This window comes from Colias eurytheme, chromosome 1 (genome assembly GCF_061535395.1).
Source record: "Colias eurytheme isolate Ceu_HAF_F1 chromosome 1, ilColEury1 Martin Lab GWU primary, whole genome shotgun sequence".
Taxonomy (NCBI): Eukaryota; Metazoa; Arthropoda; class Insecta; order Lepidoptera; family Pieridae; genus Colias; species Colias eurytheme.
The window spans coordinates 7,950,701-7,972,832 of NC_142980.1; the positions used below are offsets into that span (position 1 = coordinate 7,950,701).

Here is a 22,132-nt window from a genome sequence, read left to right on the forward strand (position 1 = left end):
TCCTCAGATTTTCGATGTCCTCCGATTTTAAGATTTTCTTATCAGAGTATTCAATTTTAATGTAGTTAATTTTTATAAGAGACAATTAAGAACATTCAAAAATAAAGTGTTTTTTTAAAACGACGAATGACGAAAAACGACGTAATCGCGGACGAAGTCGCGGGCAACAGCTAGTTGAAAATAAAACTATTGAAATAAAAATGTTTATTATTTTTATTAAGTTTTACTATCAAATTAGCTTACAGAGAAGTGGAAAATAACTTAAAAGTGCACACTTTTACTTTTTCTTTTATGTTCATAGCTACTTTCTCTCTATAAACCCCAAATATAGTCGCCCATCATGTTTTCATTGTATTGGCCTTGATAGCGTTGTACAAAATCCATGATGTCCTGATGGAAACGTTCTCTTTGCTCTTCGGAATAGGCTCCCATATTGTTTTTAAATTTATCCAAATGAGCATGCAGCATATGTACTTTTAATGACATCCTGCAGCCCATGGCCTTAAAATTTGTAATTGGAATTTGCCTTTCCTTCCAAACACCTTTTACAATATCTACAAGCAACATGTGGAGCCCATGGCTTATCTTGATTCCGTACAGGACAGTCAAAATATGCTTCATAGGCTTCACAGAGAACGTTAGATATCTTTAGTTCATATTTCACGTCTCGAACTATAATAAATTGACCACATATAAAACAAAATGCATCAGCATCGTATTTGCACTTTCGTGACGACATTTTAAGTTATTCTGGGCTTGTAAATAATACCTGATGGTTGTTTATCACTCGGGTGCCATCTAGCGGCACAGTGTAAACGTTAATATCCCACTCTCACAGCGCGGTCTTTTTAAAAATATTAAAATCAATTAAAATTTATGAAAAAATTGAAAAATTAGTATTATTATTATAACTATCACAAAAGCAAACTTTATACCGAAAAAAGGTATTTTCTTTTCGTTTTTGTGCATAACTAACTGGAAAATAATAGTATAAACTTTAGGACAAAGAACGAAAATTTTTTTGTCGAGTCGTGTAATACATACACACATATTAAGAAAAAACACTATTTTTAACATTCATGATATTTTTGATGTCATTTTTGTTATTTAAACTAGTTAAAAAACAGTTTAAAAAAGTTCTGTCTTGGACGTCCGTGTGTCTGTATGTGCGGAGCATTTTCTTGTTAACACGATAGCGACCGAAATACTTTACTAATCGAGTCTTTTTTTTTCTCTTACGCTTGAGTATGCTCAGGAATAGAACCCTTTCATTTTTCAGGGTCTGATTCGATGTGGTTTAATTGTTATTAAATAAACAAAAAAAATAATTAATAAATAATTATTTAAAAAAAATTATGAAGCGTGCACTTTTGGATTTTCCAAACTATTTAGAATTTTTATCTAAAACTTTTACTTCTCTTCCATAACTATCTACGAAATAAAATAATACAAATAATAACATAAATAATAGTGAGTGCTACATCGTAAAATTCTTGGAAGAGAATTTAAGCCTCAATCAAATTTTTCATACCTATAGAGATAGGTATGAAAAATAAGAAAAAGGACTAAAAGGAAAACTGTACATTGCATAAAGTGAAACGTCAACAGCCCCGTAATAACTTACCTACTTCTTCAGCCAAAGAAATGAACATACGAAATCAAAATAAATTATGTAAGTATGTATATAATATTGTAAACTAGTATTCTACCGAACCCTAAAATAGTTGAATTCCCATGTTAGTAGGTAATTGAAATTTCATGAAGAATCAAAAAAATCGGAACTAAATTGGTCACGAACATCGAACACTAGTAGGTATTTATGTATGTAGCAAATACAATTCCTGTGAATAATTAGGTACTGTTTCTATTTTTACGTTTTAAATTCAAAAAAGGCATGGCTAAATCACATTCTACGTTACACGGTATCGTGAATAAATTAGATACCTACCTATATTTCTCTTTTTGTACGTCTATAATTTCTTAAGGCCTAGCTCACGTTTTACTTTACAAGTTTGTATTTTTTTATGTCAGCATTCAGCAACGGTCAACGGAAACGGTAATGCAGTTGCGTCGGGCTACCGCCCATGCAGTACCTACATTTTCAGACGCCTTATGCTATGGAAATTTATTAAAAACTTCAAAAGCTAAGGGATAATGAATGAATTGATGAGGACAATATGGGCAATGACTGCAATGGGCAAAGGAAAAGCATACCTACTACATAATATATAATATGCCAATCTGAAATTTCCCGGAGTGAGTTGGCCCAACTCCTGCCGAAGCATTCTTGACTTCCACATTAAAAGATTTACAAATTACTATTCTCCATTAATTATTATCAACTGACTTAGTAATATTAATCTGACTAGTGACTATGACTGACTATGACGATTGATACCTACCAAATCTTCCTAATAAAAAACCAAAAATTACGTCACACATACGAAAAATGTTAAAAAATTAAATGTTATGAAAACTATTGTATATTTATACCATTAGGTATACAATATACATGCGATACATTTTTACCGGCTAAACTTAGCTTATGTAAGCTAGAATCGTGCGTATAACGGCTCCTTTAAAGTTTTAATAATTATAATAATCATCATTCAGTATTCACTACGAATACCTAAGTACATAGGTAATAAGTACCTAAAATCAGCGATGGATGTATAATTATATCAACTCTAATAATTTTTTAAATAGATATTTTATTGATATTAATTGTGAAACGTTATTTTGTGTAGCTATCAGTTATTTTTTTTTTGTTCTTATTTCAAAACCGTTTTTAAAGGCATGTGGTGTTAGCCTATTATTAATTGTTGCACTTGATTTGTTAAATTGCATTTTCCTTGTATGTCTATAATTAGTGTTAACAATTGTTGGCTATCCTTTGTAAAATAAATAAATAAATAAACTCTAAAATGAATCAGTTGTGTACATGTACATACCTACGTAATAGCTCATGATTGGTATAGCTGAAAATTGGTAAACTGTATAGTTATTATTTAATGCAGTATATACTACCTTTTTTAGCTACCGCACTAATTAAATTCAAGTAGGTATTTGGTACGGTCTACATACGAAATATCGTATGTAAGACGTAAGTACCACAAACAATAGTAACATTCAACTTAATATTTAAATAGGTACATACATATATTTTTATATCTAAACACAAACCTATTATAAATAGCTAATCTGGATGCCTATGAAATATCTTAGTCGTACTAAACGCACCTACATACCTATTCCCCATATTATACAGTGTGGAAATTTTCAATAGGCCCTGGAGGGAAAGTATTTGAAATACTAGAGATAGCAAATATTGCTGAAATAAAACATTCCTTTATTTTTAAAAAGAAATAGAACTGCATTCAAAGATTTTCGAAAATTCTAGCTTCGACCGGAAATCGAAGGAACTAAAAATGTAAAAGAATAAAATTTTCTATTATATTCTTCAAATCGACACGAATAAGTCTATTTTCTACAACATAGACCGTAAAATATTAAATCTATAATATTGAGTACACTGAGCCTTGGCCCTTGATCAACGTCTACGAAAGTTGTCCGTCGGTCAATTAGTGTGAAGTGAACATCAACATCTTCTGTATTTCTATCACTTTCCCTTCAGGGCCCATCGAAAATTTCCACACTGTATGATGTCTGTGATTACGCCTTTGGATAAAATAATATATTATTGTTACCACTCATTCCCCGTAGCCACGTAGCCATCTAGCCTTAGGGCGTATTCAGAAAGAAAGCTTGAAACTTATAAGCGCTTATCGGCGCTTGTCATGTTCATATATTTTCCTGTCAGTGCTGGTAACCCGCGCAGGAAAATATATGAACATGACAAGCGCCGATAAGCGCTTATAAGTTTCAAGCTTTCTTTCTGAATACGCCCTTAGAGTAATATATATACTTGTTATATATACTCTAAGCATCTATGATCTATGATTCTTTGGGCGTATTCAGAAAGAAAGCTTGAAACTTATAAGCGCTTATCGGCGCTTGTCAGCGCTGGTAACCCGCGCAGGAAAATATATGAACATGACAAGCGCCGATAAGCGCTTATAAGTTTCAAGCTTTCTTTCTGAATACGCCCTTTGTTCTGAGATGATCTAGCTAATATTTTGAAATTGATGTAAGAAATAACATTGGCAACATTATTTTAGGCACAGAACAATAAAAACAAATAGAAGTGCTTTAATGTCATAATTAGTATGAAAACCAGTGTCGCCAAAGCCACACATTTAAACCGATAGTTATACAGTACACTACAAGTAAACTATGCCTTTGATTGGACTGCTTAATTTGAGTAAAAACTGACTTAGGTTATAAATTCAGCATTTCAATATGTACCCTAACGTACCATGTTACGGTTTATTTTAGTATAACATCTCTAGGTATATTAGCTGTTTTGTTTCTCATTGCACAGAAATTCCAAATTCGAAAAACATTCAGCTACTCCACAACAGAGGGCGTTAGTTTTCAATAGATATAACTTTGAACCTCAACACATAGAGATAAGGTTGAAATTTGTGTCACTCAACATTAATGACATTAACTTGATATTTATCTGATGCTATGCCCTGAGGGATGTCAGCCTTGTTATCGATATCGAGATATCGATAATTCACAAATAAATATTTTTTGTGTATTTTTTTTTCTTTCTATTATACGAGTATAGTATAATGTGTCACATTTTGGAGTATGTTTATTACTACTAAGTACGTCTTTTTATATTATTATTATTAAATAAAAAACGGAATAGAATAGTATTAATCTATATTTAAAAAATACAAACAGAAAATATGCATTATTTTAAATCTTGGAACTGCCGTAGGTTTACTGTATCGGTGGCCTTTGTTAGACCGCTTAGTGCTGTTCGGCATTCAGTTAACTCGTCACGTTGCATTTATCCATTTCTCTTTTAAATTAGCCTCTTTGGGAAATCTGTAAATAAATTGGACAAATGAAAGCTAAGGAAAAATAAAATAAAATTTAATATTTATAATGTTTGTCTTTTCTAAAGTATCGATACTGTCGATATGCGCCACAAGCATCACTAAAGCGACATTCGTTTGTTTATTGCAATAATATTCCAGAAAGTCTTGTTTGCTGTTCAATCTATAATAGTACTAATTTCTTATGGATTAAGGTTCATTTTGACTAGATATTTGTATACAATTTTGACAAATTACGACAAGCGAAGTTATAACATAAAATATAATTAAAATAAATAAAAATAAGACTTACCGATGGTATGAAATGCCTCCATTGCTGATATTATTTCGTCTGCTATCATTTTTGCACTCTAATACCGAACAACACGTCCTAATTAATGAATAAATACGGAAAAAAGGTTTGACAGCTGACAACCGACTCGAATATTTTTCTGCGCACAACTGAGAGCAAGTTAGGTGATCTTACCTTACAAGTGACACGTGGGCCACGCCCACATCACACTTCTATCTACTTTACTGTTCTGTGATTTTAGGCGCCAACAGCGCCATACGGGACCCCTTTCGCGGCACGCAATCTAGTTTACACTCTGTAAATTGAAATCAATCATTACTCGTTCACATCACGACTCGTTTTGTTTATGGTTCATACTTTGTACTGCGTTCAATTCAGTTCAATTATACTTCAAATTCAGTTCGTTTATCGCCAGCGTGGATAACGTCAACGTAAAGTGTTATATGTCATTCTAACTTCTTAGAAAAAAAAACCACCCGTTCTATCCATTATTATTCATTATGAAAATGGATTCTTTACAAGTGAAGACGGCCACGAGATTATTATTAACACTTTTGTTATTGGCGCTAACATTCAATCTTGCTGTAACAGGTACTCTAATTATTTAAAATGTTAAAATATTTCGTATTAGTTTGGAGGTTTATGATCACTTGTTGTATTGTAGTGACGTAAATACTGGAACAAACAAGAAGGCGCTATTTTCCATTTCACCTTATGCTTAATCTTCTTTTATTTAGAAATATATTATCATGTCGTGTATATTCGCATTTTTTTAGAACTTTATACTTGGAAAGTCCTCTATTTTTTAGATATTTAAAATTCCGGGTGTATATTGTACATTTACGGTACATTCATGTGTCCTAATACAAATGAATGCCTTAATTAAAAATGCCATTATGTTTTTTTGTTAGATATATGCACATATAGGTATTAGGAATTGTAAAATAACATAAAATATTTTAATAACACCTCGAATCTGCAAACTGAAACAAATTAGATAAACCAACTTGCTGTCTTAAAAAATATTGTTCTTTAAAAAAATTTTCAAAATTCAAAAGCCATGTTGTATGTTCATATTTTTTTAAGAAAAAGTATTTTGAATATTTATCATAAAATACATATTTTACCTAAATGTTACTTAGGGGCTAAAACCTTTAATCATTGAATGTATGTAACATACTATTTCTATATTTCATTTACACCCTAAAAAGGTTGTGGTTATTACATTAACATCTAAATAATCAATGTTACCATGAGTGCAGTTATACCACTTTAAAGTATAGATTCAATAATATTTATTAACATCAATGATAGAGCAATTCCATATAAAAAGCTGTATTGTTTTATGATATTTGACCTGTAGTGTTGAATGTTTATTATTGTATAAAATACCTTCTGTCTATTTGAAAAATCTAGTAAATCTCATTTTATGAAGAAGCGAAGTACACATACTTTTCTTGTTTCAGATTATGTAGAATATGAATTTGTAAATAGTCCATTAAGTCATAGTTTTGTAAGACCAGAATTTGACTTGTTAAAACATGATAGACTCCGCCGAGACACTGGCGTTGAGAATGCAAGTGCCATAGCTACAAATATGACTCCAACTGTGACTATAAGTGCAACTAATGTGACCGATACAAAAGAGATGACTCCGCAATTGAATAAACCACTGGTTACCAGCAATACAACCAGTGATGTGAATAGTAAGTACATATTAGCATGTATAGTGTTAAATTCAATTGGGTGATATATTGTACAAATCTCCATCACTACTGACACTTTCAGTATTTACTTGTGAAAATGTGTCCTATATCTTTCTACAAATACACTTTACAACATACAAGTTCTAAATATTTTTTTTCTATGTGGCTTTTAAATCTATTCAGAATTTCTACTTGATAACATACAGTAACTTTCACATTATTTAACAGTCTAATAGTTGCATATAAGATTTGTTTGTCACATTATAATTTATAAAAACTTATTTATCAACTGCCTCTTCAAAATCCCTAAATTTTATATTAAATAAATATGTATTGTACAAAAATTGTATTTCATATAATTTTTCTCAAACAGAGGAATTTGATATGCCCATAAATTATGTGTAAAGCTATTCGTACGCATATAATCATGAACAACATATTGATTCAGATGTTACATTTATGTTTCAAGGTATAGAAAACATTATTATAAATTCTTGTTATTTGCATTCTGTAATTCTGCAGATGTTTCATTTTATATAGTATATGTATACTACATATATATTATATACATATTATGTATTACTAAATTCCTAAACAATTTCTATGGACGTTTGTCAGTCTTTATTTGTTAAGTACAATTTAATGTACTGGTAATGCTATCCTTACTAATTAAAACAATGTTTGTCGCCTTCGTAGAGAATATTAAACGACACCAGCATACAAATGTACAGTGCATAAATGTCTACTTATTACAATGACGACTTGTTAGGCGCCATTAAAACTTGATAACCTAAGCATTATTCGAGTTCATGGCTATTGACATTACATTAACGTTTTAGTATAAATATGATAATATAGAGAATATAATATATCTAACATCATAACGTGATATTATCCATAAAATTATGCACATAAAAGAAATAGTTTTCCTCAAAACGATTGTATTGTTTAATTCTTATCTAACGGTAACAATAAAATAGGCAGTTATAAGCGAAACAATGAAAGAAATATCATTCGCATGGATGACAAGGATTTTCTCTTTAATACATAGCGTGATATAATTCCACCTTGATATAGAGAATAAGATAATTATTGTTATAATAAATATTATTATCAAGATGACGGTCATGAGGACGTTTTGTTTGAATAAATTATTGTTTGTGAATTGAATATTCGAATTAACTCTCCGTTCTCTTCCGTATCTTTAATTTACGTAAGGAAAAATATATATTTTTAAAACTCTAAAAATATTGTTGTAAATCTGTTGATTAATCTGAAATGAGTAGTCCCCACAAATACAGTTGTGACGCGGGGATTTCCTTAATGCGTCAGCACTAGCAGATATAAGTGTGCAACTTAATTTTGTAGTCCTTATACATTTACAACGTTGCAATACCGTTACGTCACTGCACGTACCTGTTTACAATTATTGTGTAATTAACAGATAGGCACACGCCGGAATTACATCCGTTAAACGAAAAGTACCCATGCGCATTCTAACTTCTCTTTCACATTCGATACTTATAACATTTACGTTTTATATTAGTAGGTACTAATTTCGCAATTCAGTTCATAAAAACATGTTTACGTATAGAAAAGACGTACGCTTGAGCCGGTTAATGTTTCCTCAGCTTCATCAATATTACTGTAGGTATAACATGTTTAGAGAAAAAATATGTAAAATACCTATACGAGTAAAATTCAAAGTTCACTGATATTAGTAAAACGTCAGTACATACATAAAAAAATAGTAAGTACCTATGGTCGTATGAACTACATGCGACGCGACAGTTGAAATAACGAAGGCCGCGTTTATTAACAGGCTTCTGTTATATAACCAATAACATATGTTACCAATCATCTACAATGAACTAAGGTGAAATCAAAAGTTTTCTTATAAAATATTATGTACCTTTTTATTTACCGCGTTAAAACATCGCCTTTCCTCAAAATTCTAAAATAAAATAAGTAGAGTTTAAACTTTATTAATATACCTAACAGGAAAAGTTTAATTATCGCGATTATGCATCATTGAGGTCGTATCAATAAACAGAAGAACACAAACAATGTTTAAAATATATTAAACAAGTCCTTAACTATAGGTCTACCAGAATCTGATGGCATATTTATATTAAAGAAATAAAAGATTTTCATGTGGCAACTTTAATTGACAACTATTAAATTGGTTGTCAAATAATTTGTCTTCTTTGCAATTGATGAATAATTTTTAGGATTTTGTCTAAAAAATCTTCGAAAATGTCGAAAAAGCCGCTGCGATCACAAGCAAGAGGTGTTGTTTATAATGTGTATAGAAAAACATTCGATGAAGAAGGGTCAAACACATCACAATTTTCAATTTTGAAAATTTTATTGGTAAATTGGACTTACCCGTTTTGATACTTTAAATTAATAATATTATTTGTAGGTAACTATTATATTGTTTGTTGTTTACAATATAATTTTATGAAAAATTATTACAGGAGTTTCCAATACGGCTATTCGTCAAGTCCAATAATAATACTTACGAAAATAAACATGGTTTTATTTTATTTTATAAAAAAGCTAGCGGTCCGCCCCGGCTTCGCCCGTGGTACATATTTCGCAATAAAAGGTAGTCTATGTTCTTTCTCAGGGTCTAAAGATTGTCTGTGCCAAATTTCATCAAAATCGGTCCAGTAGTTTATGCGTGAAAACCATACATACATACATACATACAAACCTTTCCTCTTTATAATGTTAGTATAGAGTATAGATTATAAGCAAACTACTTTGGATCTGCATTATCATTACATCCATATTTTTACATGGCATAATGATAATGATAAAATATAATGTAAATAATAACATTACCTAAGTATATAAAAGTAATATTTATATTATATATGTAAGTGTGTACCTACATAATATTACGTGGATATCTCATTATGTATGTACATAATATGTACTAAGTACAGTATTGTTTACTTATGTAATGTGACTAATGATATTGAGGACAAAATAAAAAAAATAAGTAGTATCAAGATCGTTCAGTCCATTTTCCCTAGGTTTGCACACTCAAAATTTTGATTTCCCTAATTGCCATCAGATTCTGGTTTACCTATAAACTTAATTGGTTCTATCCACGTTCTATCATCTATGTATGGGTTAGAACGAATTAATTAAACGCTCTATACGCTAATGGGGTTCGTCGTACTTAAATTATTCAAAAAAATTTATGTGTTTTATATGTAATTAAAAGTATTTATTATTTTCCATGCTTTCCATTATAATTTTCTTCTGATTGATTCTGAATATTATAATTTGTTAACAATCTTGTATATTATTGATTAGGCTTATATTCCAAATAATATGCCCTTGCATATACAAAAATTATTAACTTATTACAGTAAGCACAGTTTGAAGTCGGTACCTCTAAGTAAATATTTTGTGCCGTTTACCACAGATTACTTAATAGGTGGTTACTACTTTTACCTCCATGTGGAACACAGTCTTCATGGTTTTGTAAATCGAAAATTCTTAAATATTTTTCTTATTAGCAAAATATAATAAACTATTGTTAACAAACTGCCTGCAAAAAGTTAAAATAACATACTGGCAAGTAGATGTCGATGCCTAAAATAAGAAAACATTTTATGTATTATGAATCGCAAACTTCGACGTGACTTTAGGAAAGGAGTTTTAACTTTTAATTTGTTAAATATAGCTCATTTTTCCATTCTTACTTTTAAGTTTAGCGTTTTTTTTTTCTTGAACTTGGTAAACCCCAAAATATAAAACGACGACCTACTTTTAAAGTTGTTTATGAAGTATCTCCGAAGTTTTAGATCCTCAAACAAACAAAAAATAAAGAATTCTTATCGACGTCGAGTACCTACTACCTACTCGAATAGATAAAATTAAAAATAACTAAGGTATATTATTCACTATTTTTTTGAAACCAGTTAATAAAATATGACGTACAAAAGGTGATTTTTTTACAATTCGAAACTCGATATGTTACGAGGATAAAAACAACTTCTATCTTGACTCTTGACTCTTGAGTAAACATCAACACTGATCACAGGATTTTAATTTTTAAACTTACCTTAATAAATTCCCGAATGTGATTATGTTTCAGTGAAATATTTTCGATGATTTTGTATTTTTTTGATTAAAGTACTTACTTATAACCTTAATTATAATTGAATATCGCAACGCGATCTTCTTGTTTTTTTATCTCTGTATTTTTAGACATTTGACCTTTGAATATTTTCTAAAGCAATGAATAAGTATTTATTATTGTGTATTATCATAAATTGTGCTTTTTTGAATCTTATGAATTACCTATGTGGCATTATTACCCATTGACTGAGAAGTGCAATTTTTTAATATTATTTCTTGATTATACATATAATGTATTCTAATAAGTTGAGATCTGCGTACAATTTTTAATCATCACTACAATATAATATTATAAATGCGAATGTAAATCTATCAGTCGGTCTGTCTGTCTGTCCGTGTGTCTGTCTGTCTTTTCACCTAAACCACTGAACCGATGACAATGACATGCAGTTCAATGAAGTAACAAAAGTAAGCAACACTCAACGCGTCATAAAGTAAGGCCTATTAAGATGCAGAAGATATTTTTTGACCGATGATAAACGTCACAGAGAGTCTACTGCAGTACCTATCGAAACATACCGAGGTCAATGCCGTCAGTTTCGATACTGGATAAGCTACACAATTTTTAAATTGAACCATCAGGGACGCTTGCCTTTTAGCATTATTTACTTTCTCGTCGTTTCTTTTCACAACAATAACAGTTTTTGCAACGCGAAGGCGAATGTATTTTTCATAAAACATGCAATAAGTATAAAAGACGCTGCGATTTTATTTTTGCTTAAGAAAGTGCGAATTATTATGTATTACATATTTTGTCTTATTATGTTTTGTTTTTGTAAAAGTAATCATTATTTTGTATTTTTTAGAATCAAATGTGACGACGGTTGTTACCCAAACTCCTTTATTGCCATCAAGTATTGCTAACGTTACGGCTGGCAATACGCCTAAAGTAAGCGACCCTATTACAGCTGATGACGGTAAGTACTTGATGTTTCATCAAAAATATTAAAAAAAATTCAATAACCTTTAAAAAACGAATAATTTGCAGTCACAACAGAAGATTATAATGTTATTGATAGTATTATGCAGAGTTAATGTTATTAAAAACCTGATATACATAGGTATACTTAAGTATATGTTTTTGTGTTTGATGTTGAACCTCTTTTGCTGACTGTGGAAAACCTTATTTTTCCCCACGAAGTGGATCAGACCGGAATATAAAATAATAAAATTGGAGTGTCTGTTTGTAATATTTAAATAGTCGATTTTTACGAAAGGCATAATATGGATATAACATACACTGTACATAATATACGAAAACAATAGAGCTCTACCTCTCCCAGGTGTGCATTGTGCGAACTGCAATATTAATTTTAATATTTTGGTCTGTCTGTCTGATCCGGCTAATCATTTTTGACGTGACTTTCACTGACAGCTAGCTGATATTTTAAGAAGTAACTTAAGCTATTTTTTATACTGATATTCCCACAGGATTAAAAAGGAAAAACTCATATATCTATCAATAATGCGCGTGGTTGAAACCGCGGGATAATAAAGTTAAAATAAAGTTGATCCCCTGGTGGTTCACAACTAGGGGTCATATCGGAAATTTTCCATCTTTGCCTTCCTATTTTTGCGGGGTTATTTGATAAACTACTAGCGGTCCGCCCCGGCTTCGCCCGTGGTACATGTTTACGTTTTCTCTAAATAAGAACCATCCTCGTACTTCAAGGAATATCATAAAAAAAGAATTATCGAAATCGGTTCAGCCGTTATCGAGTTATGCGCTTACGAACACATTTTGCGATTCATTTTTATATATAAGAAGATAATAATTGTTTGCTATTATTTAGTATAGTGTGTCTCTTATTATAGTAATTCAAAAATATTCAATAATGCATGTTTACGTCATTTGATAATACATATTTATATAGAGAAATTATTCACACCACAAATTAGAGTTCTCTGCGATAACCTGCTATTAAGAAGAACTTATCTATGAAAAATATTTATACTATGTATGATAAACTTTGTTTATAAAAAACCTAATATAAGTGTGCCGAGTTCAATGGTTTGTTTCCATAACTTTCAACGAAGTAAAATTATGATTATCTTTTTAATAATATTTCTACTCTGCGTTTTTTTATCACTGAACTCCTTCGAAACGGCTGGACCGATATTAATGAAATTTTGTGGTTATCAATCATATGTTCTTATTTAAATATGAATTTAAAATAATTACTTTATCTGCCTCAATCATGTTTTCCTTGTTAAATGGTAATTTTACCTCGCTTTATTTCAGATTTTAGCGACTTATTTAATGATACGTTGCAATCGATCAAGGCTAAGGAAAATATATCAAACGTAACAGAAGTGAGTACTTTAACTCATGAATATCTATTGATTTTAATACTGATTTTTAAACATAATATAATAATAACGAATGTTAAATATTTTCGCGTTTTTAGGATCATCACGTTTTCTACAATAGCACGTTTTTGGGCAAGGAGTCGTTCAAAGATTTTTGGGAAAACATTACGCTACAAAAGGCGGAAGTTCACGATGTCCTCAGCAATTCACATCGCCGTGCTACTGTTAGTATTGTTCTCGGTTATTACGTAATTTACTTGTGAATTGTCACGTTGAAGAGACTTCATTAATTTATGTTCGTGAAAAATCTCGCATAAGAATAAAATAAAAAAAGTTTTACAAATAATAATTGACCTAAAATGTGTAGGTACGCTTACAAATTGTGTCAGCTTTCGATGGATGTATCATAATGCATGTTTCCAATTGAAACGTAACAATCCTCTTAACTATATTCTAAAACATGTTGCGGCAACGCATTTTCCACTGTTGTCTCGCTTTGTTTAAACTCAGGCTTTATCATTTCGATGTGCGTCGTATGAACGACAAATTCCATTTAATGAATCACCGTGTATGCAGAGAATTGACGTGGAGGGTTTCTTTACAGACGATAAAATTGAGTTTCGACTTTCCGTTCTACGGTCACCCAGTGAAGAATATAACTGTAGCGACCGGGGGTTTTATTTACATCGGTGACCACGTGCACAATTGGCTTGCCGCCACACAATACATAGCCCCACTTATGGCCAATTTCGACACAACGCTGGGCAACGACAGCTTCGTCAAACAATATGATGATGGTAAGATATATATGGTGTTCATTGTCGATACTAAATCAAGTATTTATAAAATCAATAGGAACAATTAAAGTTCATAGTATCGATCGTTGCTAGAACAATTAAATGGAAATGAGAATAATAAAGGATATGGCTAAATGAATACTAGACGTATTTAACTTCATGTGTCTACAGATTTTTTATCAGAAATATACAAGTTCACAAATATGTGGCAAAGGGTAATTGGGTGTAATGTTTATAAATATGACAGGGCACTGACCTCCAAATGATTGATAAAGACAGGCTAAACATTAGAGGGTCAATCGCCTCGTTTTTAATTAAGATTAAAATATAAGAGTATGAGTTTAACGAAGTTGAAGAAGGGTTTTGCACTGATAATATTATAAGTACATAACATTTAATGGTTCAAAAAATAAAATTCGTATGTATGATTTTCTTTAAAAATTTATTATTATTATTTATTTTCATTTGTTCCATTGTGGACAATTAGTATTCATTTCTAATTATACGTTAGTAATAAATGTATAACAAACATCAGTTTTTAGTTATGATAACTGGCACTTTATTGAGCTAGTGTTGAACGATCAACAAGGCATCAATGTGTGGTACATTAACTCATTTTACTGTGTGAAATACCAACCATAAAAGAAAGATAAGATGATATAATATGATGATGATGATAAAGTCTGTCTTGTAAATTAATATTATAAAAATTAAAGACAATACCAAGTCATAATATCATAAACTGAAGATTTCGGGGTTATTTATATTCTTCCCTGCTGGAATTAGGGCATAATATTATTGATGAAATATTGCAAAAAAAGGTTAAGATATTTAACAAATATACATAAGTATCTTGGTTGCAGGTGAAAAATTCGCGGTATTTTGGGAAAATGTGACACTGCAAGAGAATGCGACACAAAAGTTTACGTTCGCAGCGATATTGTATAAAAACGGTGACATCGTGTTCGCATACAAGGACATACCTATAGCGGTGCAAGCCATCAACGACAGCGAGCATCCCGTCAAAGTGGGAATAAGTGACGCTTATCTGGCTGATAAAAGCTTCTTGCGTAAGTTTGTCATTCACAATCTCGTTTAGGGCTGATTTTTCAATCCTTGGTTAAAACTTATCCATCGAATAACGTATTAAACGACCATTTCAAAAATGTTTTCTAATTGTCCGTATATGACAGTTTACAGATGACATTTTAAAATATTCGTGTAATACTTTATTGGACGGATAAATTTTAACCAATGAGGATTGAAAAATCGGCCCTTAGTATTTAACAGATATTTTAGGCCAGGCGTAGCCCCGACATGGCAAAAACGCGAGTTCAAATCCCGCCTCGTTTTTTTTTTATTTCTTATTTATAAAGCATTTGAATGCTATAAATCTCTTTATAACTTACTGACAAGTAATACATTTTTCAACAATACTACTACTAAACTGTTTAGTGAAGTACAGTGTCCTATACAGGGGTACAGGGTAGAACTAGAAGCATTATTCATACAAATGTTCGACCAATGGACTTTCGTTAGGGTCAAGTTGGTGATGAGCCATAAGTATCCTGCCAGACCGAGACATTTACTACTAAACTGTATTATACTGATTTATTTTCACTACCCTTGTTAAGCTTAAATTCTAATATTTTTAAGTACTTAGTGTAATTTTGGTTTGGCTGGTACATTTAAATGTATTCATTCATAAGGAGAAACGCTGGCTCTTAATTTACAGATAAGCTCTAGTTCAAGGCACATTGTACATAATTAAGTAAGCTATAATATTTTTGGCAAAATCAAGATTTTATTGTTATTATTTGGTATTATTTGCACCCAGATCTAAGACGCAAGACGATATACGAGTACCACCGCGTGTCGTTCAAGAACTACGAGATCACGAGCGACACCATGTTGAAACTCACGGCTCTACCAACCTGCCTGCAGTACGACACTTGTGAGGGATGCGTCAACCACGATACCAGCTTTAACGTTAGTTTTTATTTATTTCTAGCTTTCCCGATGTGTCTAAAACCTTATCTATACTAATATTATAAAGAGGAAAGGTTTGTATGTATGTATGGTTTTCACGCATAAACTACTGGACCGATTTTGATGAAATTTGGCACAGATAATCTTTAGACCCTGAGAAAGAACATAGGCTACCTTTTATTGCGAAATATGTACCACGGGCGAAGCCGGGGCGGACCGCTAGTAAATTATACACTAAAATCTTCTTTGACAAGATTCAAAGATACCAAAGTCGTTGCCTTACTCCATGACGTGACGGTATTGCCATGTGACCTTGAAATTTAAAAAAACGCGGGCGAAATCGCGGCCGGAAATCTAGTAAGCAAATAAAATGTAATTTATTTATTTTTTTATTTTATTTATTTATGTCAGGCAGCATTGCCCATATATTGTTAGTAGTACTTATTCTTATGTTAGTAAAACTACATAATATATCATACTACATCAACTACATATACAATAAAATTCAAACTACTGTAAGAACTAACATTATTAATTTGTTCTTCCTTTTTAGTGCTCTTGGTGCAGCACATTACAGAAGTGCTCGAGTGGAACTGACAAATACAAACAAGAATGGATAATGAAAAGTAAGGCTTTTTTTTGCAATTTTTCACTTTTGATAATTGATTTCATCTAGTTCTATAATCTATTGTTTTTATCGAGATCGTAAACACAAGTCGTAAATATAATAACTAACCACCCTAAATTTGATAATAGAAATAAATAATGTGTAACTATTTTTTAACAATACATCTACTCATCTTTATAAATATGAAGCGTTTCAATATTCGACAAAATAGAATCACAAGTTGTCCAATTTTCATTTGAATACATACGTTTTCAATTGTAGAAAATTCTTCGAACTCCGAATGATATTTCCAGATATATTTTCCCTTTTACTGCACAATAAGAGCCGTACGTAGGATGCGAATTGAAATTGCTTTGCGAATAATTTTCTCAATGGCAACAGAAAATTCTGATACGGTCTTCTCAGACGTACTATTGTTAAAGTATACAAAGAATAAGTGGACGATGCATTTCTTTTAGACTTTGAATTGTAATATTATATTTTAGAGTAGAATAGAAATGTTTTATTTGGTGAAGCAGTTTAAATATACGTAATAACTAATTATAACGTAATACATAATTTCAAAGCATCAAAATAAGATCGTACTTTTCTTATTGGACAGATGATATTATACACGGAGCGAGGGCAATAAGATTTATTTAAGTAATTTTATAAATTTTTTATTAATTATTCCTTTCCCTTGCAAGTTTGAAGAGGAAAGAAATATTTGATTTCATTTACAACTTCATGAATCGTATCTGTAAAAGTAGTGAAGCTTTTAAGTAAGTTTGTTAATACATAATGATTGTATGTATGTTTGTATGTGTACAGATTGCGAAAGGACGGCTATATCTCAAGAAAGTTCATGTCCCGCGGCCCACGAGGCCACCCCTTCAGACACAGTCAATACTGCTTACACCACCGTTACTGACGCTGACAGCCATAACGCACGTAAGTTATTATCTATAATATATATTTTATATTAGCTGAACCGACAGTGGCTGTCTTGTCCTCGCGCGAACTGTTAAGCGCGTAAAGTTTAAATAGTAAGTGCTATATGTTTATGTATAATATGTTTTCTTTATTTTTTATGCCTGTAACTTTTTTCTTTCCTAAGATCCTTCTCCAGGCAATAACGAACACAACAAAAAAAGAATTATCGAAGTCGGTCCTGTCGTTCATGCGTGATGCCATGACCAAGAGAAATAGTCGCCCTGGCATAGCATGCGAACGCGGGTCGGAATTCCGCTTCTTGATCGATTTTTTTCTATTCTTTAAAAAAAATATGTTTATAAAGAATTTGAATGCTATGAAAATAAATATCTAATTATATTACTTCTTTTTTTTATAGAAGAAGTGAGTCGAACCAAAATGAACGCGGACGCCGGTACGGACAAACCCCACTCAGCCATCGGGGGCGTGGTGGCAGCGTTCGCGGTGCTCACTGCGGTGTGCAGCGCGGCCGCGTGGGTCCTGTACGCGTTCAAGAACCCGCATACGAGGAGCGGACAGCTGCTCATCAGAGTGAGCCTCTTAGTTTCCCATACATTTTATATTCAAAGCAAATGTTCGAAGTGCTGTCCTCGTTTTGGAATACCATTGTAAAAAAAAAAGAACCAAAATATTTCATATTACATGTTTGGGATAGTCATATCTCATACAAAATGTATGGGAGTGATTGATGTAAAAAATTTTAATATTTCCCGTTTTATTTTTAAAAAGTTATTATAGTCATTTTACTCATTACGTTAAGTACTTTCGATATCAGTTAAAGTTTTTTGATATCTTCAATAGTTACGGAATAATCGCCTGTGCACACTTAACGATTACACCCTGTATATATTAAGATGATACACCATCTCTTCGTATCTGCTTTGTGTGATAGACTAAAGCCTTGTTTCCACTTGAGCATGCTCAGGCGAATGAGCGGCTCGGCCAAATGAGCCGCTCATTCGCCTGAGCATGCTCAAGTGGATACAAGGCTTTAGTCTATACCAATAATTAAATTAGAGTCAAGTCATTCCAACCAACTTGCCAAGTTAGGTGTGAAAGGGATAAAAAAACATACAGGCGTCATTTAACGCCATATTTTCTTGTTACAAGTTAATGGTCATAGTGCAATCTCCAGTGTATTAGATATAAACTTCTTGAGTCATTCAATCAAATACCAGATTCAACCAGATGATAGCAACATATACATATGGATGTTTCCGTCTGTCTCTATGTGTTTCATCTCACATCTAAATATTAATTACTAATAATACATAACTTCATAAATGTATATAAATAAATCACATAGGTATCTTATCAGTTATCATGAAAAATGGCTCTTGATGTTTATTTCATAATCGGAGGAGGTTCATAATTCGGCTGTTTTTATTTTTTGTTTAGGGATAATTTTATAATAGTTTTTTATCCCTACAGAGTTGAGAAATTAAGCATGGTGGGAATGTCTAAAATGTATTTTTAACGTGATAACGTAAACTTACTTTACAAACAACCAATTTTTTTTTACAGTATCGACCATCGCAATGGACGTGGCGACGCGGGGAAGCCCGATACACGGCGGCTACCATCCACATGTAGAGTGTAGTAGTAGGGTTGTGTGCGATACTCTTTTGATTACAGTGGGTTTGTTCATTGGTCGCGCTTCAACTGTCAACACCATCACCGGTTCAGTTGCTATACTCAAGAAGCTTATATCTAATACACTGGAGATTTCAGTATGAACATAAACTTGTAACAAGACAATATGACCTTGAATGACGCCTGTATGTTTTTTTATCCCTTTCACACCCACTTGCCAAGTTAGGTGTGAAAGGGATAAAAAACATACAGGCGTCATTCAAGGTCATATTTTCTTGTTACAAGTTAATATTCATACTGAAATCTCCAGTGTATTAGATATAAGCTTCTTGGCTACATACTTCGATATTTGAAATCCGCCATTTTGAATATAACGGTTTGGAACGTCCGCTCTTGTCAGACTGCACAATGTACTTATGTTTTCTAGTGTATAATTTCAGATGAATTGGATATTATTTTTTTCATGTTATTATTACAATATTATAATGCACTAATTAATTTTCATTACGAGAAATTGTATTTCTTTTTTCGATTATTTTCGGAATAAGTAACTGATTACTTTTTTTTATTATGCTCATTTAACTTCCATGACTTTAATTATGCTACTATACTTTAACCATCAATGTTTAATTTTATAAAAAAAAACATTCCATAAAAAATTAATACTTTTCTATCATTTATTATATCATATATCTGAAATTATGTACAAAATAGTACCATAAATCGGTGTTAGGCCTTTATCATATTTTAAATTAGAACACATAAGAGTATAACAACTTATTACACCAAGAATACAATAGAACGCGGATTATCATAGATATCAGTAGATTAAGTAGTACTAATAAATTTTCATAGAATTGGTATGTGTACTTACCCGTAAGATATATGTATACTGGGGTCCCTTATACTGTTTCCTAATAGTGCCTTATCTTGTATTACACCGTATACTTACAGAAATAGTAACAACGAGCCGGTGATACTATATGAGTGTAAATTTTACCAAAGTCGCTACTCGCTGTCACTTTGCACGAACACGAATCGCTTCAAACAAGTGCCTTACCTAACGCCTCGGTAGCTCAAATATACGTATTATATCGCGATACTTAAATTTTGAAAATTTATCCTAAGGAATCTCGGTAAAAACAAATATTAGATTTTTATATTATGTTTTTCTTCAATACTGGAGGTTATATAGTTATATTGTAATTACGTCTAATGTTTATTAATATCTTTAAATGTTTTCTTATTTAGCACTTAATGCAATATTTCACGTACGTATAACGCTATTTTAAGTGAAATTTAAAGTTTATTGAAAATGAAAAATTTTTGTGCAATTTTATATGCCATGTTGCATTTTGCTTGTCAAGTATTAAAAAAGTATCAACATGAAATTTCCATATATTAGGTTATCTTTATTAATTTTGGTTTATAAAAAAGTTTGAAAGCTATAAGTATCTTGAGATGCATTTAATTATCTGTTCGAATAATCATAATAAATAAAAATAAGTCCGTCCCTATATAAGACTACAGTTTACATTAAGGTTTGTAGTGTTTACCCAAAATTTGTATATTGTATAAAATTTTATGCTTAAAATTATTTACCAAAGGAATGCATTCCCAAGGTACTTTTATCTTAACGTGAATCAGCTACATCTCAGGGACATATTATAATTAAACATTACAAACTCTTCATAAATAATATAGTAGTGTAATTTTACTGAACGTTGATTTGTAATTATTTTTAAGTTTAACCGACGGAAATCGTTTAAACTAAAAGGGTATATATACAACAAATATCTTGAACATAGTTAATTCCATAACTTTAGATCAATCTGTAAAATTCTTGCAGAACTAATATTATCGCAAAACAAAGCAGAATGAGGAATACCATATTTGAAGTAAAGATAAATTCTATGTTCAAATTATTTGTCGGCAGCTGTAAGTTACAGGAAACAAATATTACGATAGTGTACAATGCATGCGTCAATTAATTTTAGTTTTAGTAATATAGTTTTCATTTCCAAAGTAAAAATACATAATCATTTTGCTCAAAAACAAATTTAAAAAAGACATTGTTTGGATTTCTCATATATCTTTTATCTATTTTAAAATAAAAATTACTCATGAAAACAATATCAACTACCAATCGCTTTTGCTGAATCGATTTCTTCTTTTTTAGTCAATAAAATTTACAAAACGTGCCTTCTCTAAACATGTTTTTAATCACTATTTTCTTCACCGTTTGTATTTCACACAAGAATGCATTGTCACCCACTCATCTTTTTTTTTATATTTATAGTAATTATTGTATCTAGTTACTTGGTTGTTTCGTTACACTATCTTAAACGTAAATTTAAAACATTCAATGTTATCTTTTTTTTTTTCAAATAGGTTTGGACTATTTTATATTGTATCGATATAAAAGGTGATATTACGTTTAAAATATATTATCATTATCGTAATTCTGTTTTTTATTTATTCTAAATTATAGAAGGTATGAGCATCTTATTATTATATCTTATCTTTTATTAGTCAATTAGGAAGGTAATACTATGTTATTAATTCATTAATTCCCAATAAGCCCATCTCAGTTCACATACTATTCCTAAAATTCTTTGAAGGTGCCAAAGCAGTCAATATGGTGTGGAACTGATGTGTGGACTCATTCATTTAATAGTATAGAAATGAACAATTTGCATAAAATAATCATTTCC

General features: G+C 31.2%; 1 protein-coding gene across 1 annotated transcript; it reads left to right on the forward strand.

Moving 5' to 3' along the window:
• Positions 1-5,657: 5,657 nt before the first annotated feature.
• l(1)G0289 (plexin domain containing lethal (1) G0289) lies at positions 5,658-21,880 on the forward strand. The gene is made up of 12 exons (XM_090102960.1): positions 5,658-5,853; positions 6,729-6,968; positions 11,936-12,046; positions 13,372-13,442; positions 13,538-13,663; positions 14,044-14,236; positions 15,100-15,306; positions 16,074-16,225; positions 16,779-16,851; positions 17,664-17,783; positions 18,184-18,356; positions 19,350-21,880. Exons 1-12 carry the CDS (start codon positions 5,763-5,765, stop codon positions 19,416-19,418), a joined length of 1,626 nt encoding a protein of 541 aa, XP_089959086.1. The 5' UTR covers positions 5,658-5,762; the 3' UTR covers positions 19,419-21,880.
• Positions 21,881-22,132: the final 252 nt, after the last annotated feature.